At 31.4% G+C, this 9,724-nt stretch overlaps 1 protein-coding gene across 2 annotated transcripts in view; it reads left to right on the top strand.

Moving 5' to 3' along the window:
- The window catches only part of LOC145332895 (uncharacterized), a 28,467-nt gene extending 19,015 nt beyond the window's left edge, over positions 1 to 9,452 (top strand). The window contains exons 2-7 of one of the 2 annotated variants that reach the window (XM_080178000.1): positions 1,121 to 1,286; positions 4,963 to 5,100; positions 5,626 to 5,685; positions 6,122 to 6,303; positions 6,471 to 6,953; positions 8,767 to 9,452. In XM_080178000.1, coding sequence (XP_080034126.1) covers positions 1,121 to 1,286; positions 4,963 to 5,100; positions 5,626 to 5,685; positions 6,122 to 6,303; positions 6,471 to 6,953; positions 8,767 to 8,921 — 1,184 coding nt within the window. In that variant the 3' untranslated portion in view covers positions 8,922 to 9,452. The remainder of the gene's footprint in view (positions 1 to 1,120; positions 1,287 to 4,962; positions 5,101 to 5,625; positions 5,686 to 6,121; positions 6,304 to 6,470; positions 6,954 to 8,766) is intronic. The other variant, XM_080177999.1, reaches the window with a different exon arrangement.
- Positions 9,453 to 9,724: the final 272 nt, after the last annotated feature.

The raw sequence follows: 9,724 nt of genomic DNA on the forward strand, positions 1-9,724 counted from the left end.
AATCCTATTAAATCTCACCCCCCCCCCCCCCTCCCATCCCCAAAGCCCCTCCCCCAACCCCTAAAATTAATACGCTAAGACGCAAAGGTCCTATTTCACGGGTATGCTAATTAAAATCATAAGTTAAATTTTTAGCTTTGACCCAAGTTATCTCTTCTTATTTAGAAAGAAAGTCTTTGCTTTCATTATTTATATTTTACTTTAATATCATTGTTTAATAATTATTAGAATAGTGTTCTTTTTTAGGTACAGTATTGTATAGTATTATATCAAATATTATTAATTTTGATCATAAAGTGGATTCAAATATTTTCTTAATTAGAACTCTAAACGACATATCGAAAACACGTCAGCCAATGCCACTCTTTTTGATTTCATTAAAATAGTTTGTCCATCCATTTTATGTGACAGGGTCCTTTGCTTTTTTAAATACTAGCGGCGTCGCCCCTTGCACCGAGGATAGAAAGAGAAATAAGAGTAAATTAGCTTTAAAACATCCAAAGAGTTCAATTGTTCAGAAATAAAGTAGCCTAAAGCCATCCCAAGCTTGACAAAAAGGGATAACCCAATTGGTTCAGTGGTTGGCAAGATTTAAATCAAAAGACGAAAAAATCTTACTCATTAATTTAACAAAATCTTATTTTTCCTTCAAATTAATCATTCTATTCTAAAAATTCCGACTCATTGAGTTTCCTTTTAAATCTTAAGAAAACTGATATTTTTTTTGTATTTTGGGGAAGGAGGGTGAAATTTAATTTGATACCATTTATAGTAAAAGTTTAATGTTTCATTTTAATATTATATTTATAGATTTTGAAATTTAAGGTGGGTATGGGAATTTTAAAGATTTTTAAAAAACTTGACACGAAAACTAAAACCACAGTTATAAGCAGGGGGACAAAGTGACTCAAAAATCAGCAACGTGACGTCATGATAATATTATCCATCTCTTTTTTGTGGTTTTCTTTCCCAGTTCTCCTCTCATCTCCCTCATTTTTATGACGTCACGCGGCTGATTTTTGAGTCACTACCAGTTATAATAACCAAAATTAAAGCTGGTGGCCGATTAGGCTACAACAGTTTAAAATATTTTTTTTTCTAATGAAGATTTAATTTTCAGGTCACGGCGGCGTGAACCAACTTGGCGGTGTGTTTGTGAACGGGCGACCTCTGCCTGACGTTGTCCGTCAGCGTATTGTTGAGCTGGCCCACCAGGGAGTCAGACCATGTGATATCAGTAGACAGCTCAGAGTTTCACATGGTTGTGTCTCCAAAATTTTATCCAGGTATAACAATAAAATCATCCAAAAAATCTATAAAAGATCGGCAATTTTTGAAAATTATTTTCATAGATTTTCCTTATATTTAAGAATAAATAAATGGTATAAGTTCATAAATCGACACTTACACTTCTTATAAATTAGTTAGGCAAATCTTTGAAGAAAGAAAAAATAACAAAAAAGCATTAAACTATTTGAAAATGAAAGTAAAATTCAAAATGACCCAAAAACTTGAATTTTTTAGTCGTATCAGAATTCCTATCAAATACCTTTTAGCGAAATAAAGACTATTGTTCTTTTCTTTTAAAACTAATTCACTCAAAATATTTTTAATAGCGCCGCTACTATATAACTAAATTTAATCTATTTTTCATTACTTTTTAGTCTAAGAAAAACGCCATTATTTTGTATTTTAATCAAATACTACCTCTCAAAAAGTTTTAAATTTTTAAGATAAAAGTTTTTATTTGATTTGACGCTTTTGAAAATCTTTCATCTTTTATAGTACATCAAATAAAGTAAAAAAAAGTATATATCTATTCTGTAAAATGGAGGTTTCAAATTTCCAAGGAAGATTTTTAATGGTCTTAGATAAGTATTAGGCTACTTTGAAGGGCATTAATTCAATAACCATTGGAAAACGTTGTAACCTCAAGATAATTCTTGACATTCTATTGATAAAACATTGTATTTGTTAATGTCGACTTCATCGTTGTTGACATCATTTCAATTTGCTGTTTTGAGATGAAAATTAATAAAAATAAAGATTATGACTAAATTCTTATTTTGGCACAATAACTAAACATTTTTGGGAAAAATAAACTCATTTTAAAGTTAGTATGTTTTTCAACCTATTTTTTTTAAAAAATACACTATTCTAAGACATGAAGATATATTTCGATTTTAGCTATCATTTTCAATTCCTTTTGTCTCTTGTAGAAGTAAATCAAGCAATATTAGCTTGGTCGGCTTAGCACTATAATTAAAATAATTATATAATTGATATAATTTAGTCCAATAAGTATAAAATAGAGGCTTGGGACGTAGGCATATTTCAATCCATAACTGACCATCTAGAAACATTCTTTAAATCCTAAAAATGTGTTGAAATAAAAAATCATCAAAATTTTTGGAAAATTTTTGAAAAATATTTTCCTATTTATATTTAAATGAACCCCTTTATAAAAGATTTTTCTGTATTTGAATTAAATTTTTTTTAATTAAGGGGTTTTTTGGGGATACAAAAAAATTATGTATTGCACATTTTACATTCCCAATTATGAGAAACAAAACAAAATTACCCCATCTGTAGATTAATTATTAGTTAAAAGTTGGACATTGCTAATTTAAACCTAAATAATCGGAATTAATAAAAATACTTAAAGTTTTTTCCCATACGAATGAAAGAACAAAGGGTACTGGTGTGAAGATTTACACTTCAATGTCTCCTGCCTCCCTATTTAGAATCTAATCCCTTCATGGTAAGGGTGGGGTAGTTGCAGTCCAATTTGAAATCAATAGGATATTTCCACCACATATTTTGTACGTATGAAACTTTACGTAAATTGTCAAACTGTTGAATTTTTAGTCACATCAGCCGATTTCAGGGAATTTTTAAAAAATCTTTATGTCAGGAATTTATTAAAACAACGAAATTTTTTTATATTTGTAGTAGCTAATTCAACATTATTCAACTTATAATATACTAGTGACCCCAAATCACCAATGACTTTTTTATTGCTTATATTTTATTTATTTATATAATTATGCCTTCAGAATAAACATAATATACATTTATTCAAAAAATTTAATTTTGGTTGTTACACAAAAACACTACTTTTTAGGGATGGGGGGATTTAGTCCTTAGGCTTGCGCTAACAACGGGATTCTTGTTTTAAGAAATTCTAGAATTTTGTTCAGCAAAATTTGAACAAAAAAAACAAGGACGTAATTATGTTCATATGTAGTGGACTTGTAACAAATGTACTTTAATCTAATATTATAAAACTTAAAATATGCAAGGTTCCTAAGGGCTATGGCAATGGATGATAATTTTATGTAAATTCCTAATGATGATAAAATATCGCACTTCTGTTGAAAACTTTTAGCACTGCTAGTTTGAACCAACCCATCAAGATTTATTGAAAGTACACAAAGATTTCAGCAGACGAATAAGGGATCATGCTCATAAGATACCAGTATAATTTATAGTTTAATGTCTCCTATGTTTCTGATAATTATGTCAATTAAGTGTTTTTAGATATAACAAGTTATAGAGAAGCTACGCTTCTATAAAAGTATGAATGTTGAGTATGTCCTTGTTTCAAATACTTTTTCAAATCATAAAACAGCGGCAATAAAAAGTAGAGACAATATTCTGAGAAAATAATCTGGGATCTTAAGGGATATGACAATGAACGATAAAATGAGGCACATCTCCAATGATGATAAATAAAAAATCCTCTACTGCATATTTAAGTTATTGGTTAAAAATTTTAGACCAACCGATGATAGTTTAATCAAATTATCAAAACTTTTTTTGTGCTATCTATTAAGTTAACATGGTTATAAAACTTTGGGTACATAGGGGATATTCATCGGTTATCGAGATCCCTCGGTACTGACAAACAAACAGATTACAGACAAAACATCCTGTTACTATTGAATAAGTTTTATTATTTGCCCGTTCTGATAATTTGAATGATAGTCCTTATAGAAAATTGTTTACCACCTCATTAAATCTATGTCTGTCCTGTTCAATTATTTGTTTTAAAGAATACTTTTTCCTTTTACGCAGGGCGGTGTTTCAGTCAAAACTATCTGTTTGATAAATCTGATTCAAATAGACTTTTGAATGGGTTAGATATTGTCTTTTAAAAGACCACACATTGCTTTTTTTTAGATAATATCCCTAAAAAGTCCAATGGACCCCTTTCAATCAACCATTCCCCCATTCTCTTTATTTTAAAAAAAATGTGCTAGATTGTTTAGATTAAGTAAATTAAGGTTTAAAAAGGTATATGCCCTAAAGTGATAAGGCTAAAGGGATATACATAACGTCCCAAAGGACTAAAAACAATTTTTTGGAAGATGGTGGGAAGCAGTTCTTAAAGGGGTCCATGATTCCATTTTGTGTTTTTCATAATATATTCAAAATTTATAGAATAGCCCTATTATTTTAAAATTCAATTTTAATGAATTTAAATATCTCTATTAGAAAATCAGTAGGATATGAATTTTAAGATCAAATAAATCTTTTAATTCAATCATTCAGTCATATATATGACTAAAAATGTTGAATTTGTCGTGCCTAATTTTTCTGTTAATTATAGTTATATAAAAAAGACATCCTACCCACCCATATATTTAACAATCAATATCTGTTTGAATATTAAAAAAAAATATTAATTGGTTGCTTTAGAGTTTTACTTTCAGTAATCTGACATAGCAGCAGTATGAATCAATTATACAAAATACAATTCTAAATAATATACACCGCTTAATCGTTTAAAATCTAACAAGTGTATCATTAAAAATCTTTCAAATTACTTTGTGATCTTGTTACCGGCATTGCTTTGAACCCTATTAATTTGCACTGTATTTGATCCGGTTCTGAGCTATCCGCGGAAAGCTGTCTATAATACGATGCGAAAAATATTTATTGAATCATATTCATTTATAGGTACTACGAGACTGGAAACTACAAGGCCGGGGTGATCGGGGGGAGCAAGCCCAAGGTGGCGACACCCCCCGTAGTGGACGCTATCAGCAACTACAAGAAGGAGAACCCCACCATGTTCGCATGGGAGATTAGAGACAGGTCAGTAGAATAATATCTTTTTTATGTTTTTAGAAAAATTTTTAAAAACACTTTACGTCGGTTTTCTCTCTCTCTATCTATCTATCTTTCTTTCTTTCTTTCTTTCTTTCTTTCTTTCTTTCTTTCTTTTTATCTCTCTTTTTCTATTTCTCTTTCTTTTTATCTCTCCTTCTCTTCCTCTCTCTTTTTTTTCTATCCCTCCTTCTCTTTGTTTCTATTAATTAAATATATCTTTCATAGTTATAAACAAATTGATTGCTACTTCCTACCTAATTAACGGCAGTTTTTAAGTTGCGGTGAACATAAAGAATTCTGTCGACAATTTTACCCATTTAATTAATTACTTATGCTTCTAAGTCATGTGTATATATATCTGACTATCTATCTATTTATCTTAAGAAAGCAGGGGATATTTTAAAATATATAATAGTGCTCAAAGTCTTATAAACACGTTTATCCATTCGTTAGCTTAAAACTGGCAAACTTGGTGTTCTTTCTATATTTCTATATTATCTGTCTATCTAGGTTGTTATCTGAAGGAGTATGTACACAAGAGAACGTGCCCAGTGTTTCAAGTATTAACAGGTATTATTACAGACAGACAGACAGACAGTGTTTCTAGTATTAACAGATATTATAACAGACATGCATACAGACAGACAGACCAGTTGAAAGTTAGTGTTTTAAGTAATAACATATATCATTAGTCATTACAGATAGACAGACGAATTATAGATCTACAAATACAACACATACAAGTGGCTAGATGGGGGGGGGGGGGGAGGGGGATGGGGTATGGTTCAGTTTACCCTCCCTCAATTTAATTCTAATTTTTGTGGTACCCTTTTTCGAAATAGTTATAACCCTTCTAAGGACCTAGAAGCTACACTGTAAAGGAGACCCATATCAGTTCAGCGGTTAGCGAGATCATTAGATACGAACAAACAGGCATATGAATAGACAGATAAAAAGACAAACAAACATACAGACAATCATATATTGTATTTAATCTTATTTTTAGAATCGTCCGCAACAAAGCCGCCGAAAAGGCCAAAATCTCCGGCTATGGATCCGCGAGTTCTCCCCTGCCCGCAGAAACCGCGCTGCGCGGCCACCCAACCTACTCTATAAATGGAATCCTCGGCATACCACAGACGGACGGCAACGCAAATTTGCAGAAAAGAAAACGAGAAGATTTGGACGGTAAGTATATTTTATTTAAGAATTTTAAAAAATGAAATCCCAAAGCAGTAACTTTATTAAGCAGTTAAGTTTTTTTTATGCAAATATTTATACAATATTTCTGTTTTTTTTAAAGAGTCGTTTTTATTTCCTCTAAAAACCTTTTGATAACTATGATTACTCTTTAGATGTATGTACAGAGAAGTTGTTAGCCGAAGAAACAAAACGGCTTCGAACCGACTACCCCGAACAACAGCTACCCAATTCGCCTACAGCCGTCAACAACGGCGCCAGCTACCCAGCAGCTATGTGGGCTGCCCAAGCAGCCGCTGCACGTTGGGGCAACATTCAACACCCGCCGATTAAACAGGAGAAAAATTGTACCCCCGTTTCTTCCCACCCGCCTTCATTAAACAACAATAATAATAACAACACCAGCCAGCAACCGCCGTCCGCCGTCGTTACAAATGCCCCTAACGCGTCTCAGTCTACGCCGCCTCCGCTAACCAACAGTCCACTTGGCGGCGGTGGAAGTGCTGGAGGCGATTCGCCTTATTCTGCAGGTGCTGCCGCCGCTGGCGGATTTTTCGGCGGGCAAATCGGCGGTGTTAATACAGAAGCGTTGTATGAGACGATGACACAGAATTACCAATCTTTATCACACACTCTTGGTAAGAATTTTATTTTCTCGTATTCATTCGAATCCGGTGGATAGGAACCGGTTCTCATCCATATGAAAAAACTATGTCTAGCATCGTATTATATCCAGCTTTCTACGAATATAGAAATGTACAATCATAAGATTAAAACTAGTTTTAATCTCATAATTGTACATTCTATATCCGCGGAAAGCCGTTTATAATACGATGCGAGAAATAACTATTCAGACACAGACAGACGGACATACAGGTAACAAACAGTCGAACAAATGTTAAAACATACACTGTACTTATAAAGTAGCCACGCTACTAAAACTATGAAAATACCTATTTAAATGAATTTGCCTTCAAGGGCCGCTTTTTATTTTTAAGTTTCTTAAACCTTTCATGCGTCATGACCTAAAAGTGCTTGTCATTAGATAGATAGATTTATAGATAGATAGATAATAAGTTACCTAATTGTAGATAGATAGAAAGTGGTGATATTAAGGAAAGATTAAGAAAAAATTAAGAAAATGGTTAGGTTAATTACTGATTACAAAACATTTGAAGTTATACATATTTCTATATAGGCATATCTATGTTTAAACTACTTTTTGAAAATGTGTATAGATCTATAGTATAGATAGATAAGTCAGCGCTACATAGATCATTAAAAACTGAGTTAAAAGTACATATATTCTATTTTTAAACCTTTATGAATAGTAGTGTTACAAAAGCTATACATGCATTTTTAAAAACTTCTTTTTTTACAACGTAGCTAGGTTTTTTAATAGTCTGTCTTTCTGTCATATAAACTGTAGTACTTTTACTGCTTAAACGTTATTGTTTTCTGTAATAGAAAACTCAACAAAGCAAACTATTATTTAAATTTAAATATTTATTTGCTTTATTTTTAGCTCCACCTTTGAATTTAGCTTCAAGAGTAAAATCTAGTATTACAGGGATAGGGAAATAGTAGCAGTAAATTCTTATTTCAGTAAAATGACAAAAAAATTCTAATCACTAAAATCTTTTGCTTTATTGCTGTTTTATTGCTTTCATTAAAATCATTTAAGTCGAAACCATATAAATATGTTTTCTAAATCTTTTCTAAATACTAATGCCTATAATTCCTGAGAAAAGTTGTTTAAGCCATTAAAAAGTGATTAAGAATAATTTTGTCAAACTTTTTCAACACAAGTGTCTGCCTTACAGAGGACAGCTTCCAGGGATCTAAAGGGATAAGACAATTGGTGAAAAGTTTTTGTTCTCCCAAAATTATAATAGAAAATTAGTCTGTACCAACCAGTGAAAATTAGTTTTTAAGTAAAGGAATGAAACTTTGTGTACTAGCATAGCTTTCAAGCATGTGTCCCTTCCTCCTTGACAGATTTTTAGTTTTAAAAAGTAGCAAATCTACTCTACAGATATCCGGCAGTGATCTACCCGTGTGATTATACCTAATTGTCCTGTATTATCTGTTTTTGTTTAATTCTTCCTATTTACAACTACTCTATAAAAATTCTAAGCAAGATATAAAAAGTAAATTAAAAATCTTGTGGTTTTCATTTCTATAGAAATGTGAATTAAATTAATATTTTCAAAGTTTATCTACTAGAATTAAGAAAATAAGAAACAGAACTACCAACAAAAAATGGCGCAAATAAAATATACATTTCCAGTACATTAAAATAAGAATCATAAGATAAAAACCCGTTTAGTAAACCAAGCAATCTGTCCATCAAGGCTTACAAGACTGGTTTTTATTCTAAAATGTTTAATTTCAATATAATGCTTCGATAAATAACTCTTTTTTCAATAATTATATTATCTTTTTTTTCAGCAAGCAGTGGAGGAATGGGAGGAGGTAATGGTGGAAGTGGGGGAGCCAATACAGATTTCTACTCCAACCCGTACGCTGGTTACGGCTCGTACGCGGGGTACGGCAGCAGCTATGCAGCAGTACAGAACAATGTACAGTCAGTACAGAGCAAATAATAATGTGTGATTGGTACCGATGAAATTGATAAAAGTCAGTGCATCATAATGAATGTACACAAAAAGAAGTATCTGTTGAAGAAAAAAAAAATATGCACATTTTGTGCAAAAAAGACTTGCTTAATAAACATTAATGAAATGTGTTTTATTATAAAAAAAGTTACTAAATTTAGCTGATACTTAAAATTCTGAAAAATACGTAAGGTTAAGTATCATTAGAAGATTTAATTATTTTTGTATTTTAATTTCAGTAATAATTTTTAGAATAATGTAAAATTATGATTATCATTACTTTTTAACACTCGCTGTCTTTCTTTCTAATTAAATTAGTGTGTATTTACTTCTTAGAAAAATTTTAATTATCTTAATTTTTTACCCTTTTATTCTGTTTTATATTATTTTGATGTATATGGCTTTCATTTAAGATTAATTTGCCTTTATTGTTCCTAATATTCTTGCTTTAAAACAAGTTTCAAATTTTTTTAATGTGTTTCTTTGTAAGTTTCATTATTCTAAATTCAACTATACAGGGTGGGGCAAATAAGACCGGACAAATTCTAACTTCTAAACAAATGAACATAAAATCGTTAATTTTGAAGATTTTATTGAATTTTAAAAACTGGCAAGCAAAATAGGTATATGACTATTAGATTATTCAATAAAATCGCCGCCAGCCTTAATCACCGCCTCTACCCGCCTCCTCAACCGCCGGCAGTTCCAGGTCAAGATGTACCTGTCCAAGCTGGCGTAGTTCTCCTTGATAGTAGCAATGAGGAAGGACTTTGTGGTATGGACACGTCTAT

Source organism: Acartia tonsa, chromosome 11, assembly GCF_053477335.1.
Source record: "Acartia tonsa isolate MP-2025a chromosome 11, ASM5347733v1, whole genome shotgun sequence".
Taxonomy (NCBI): Eukaryota; Metazoa; Arthropoda; class Copepoda; order Calanoida; family Acartiidae; genus Acartia; species Acartia tonsa.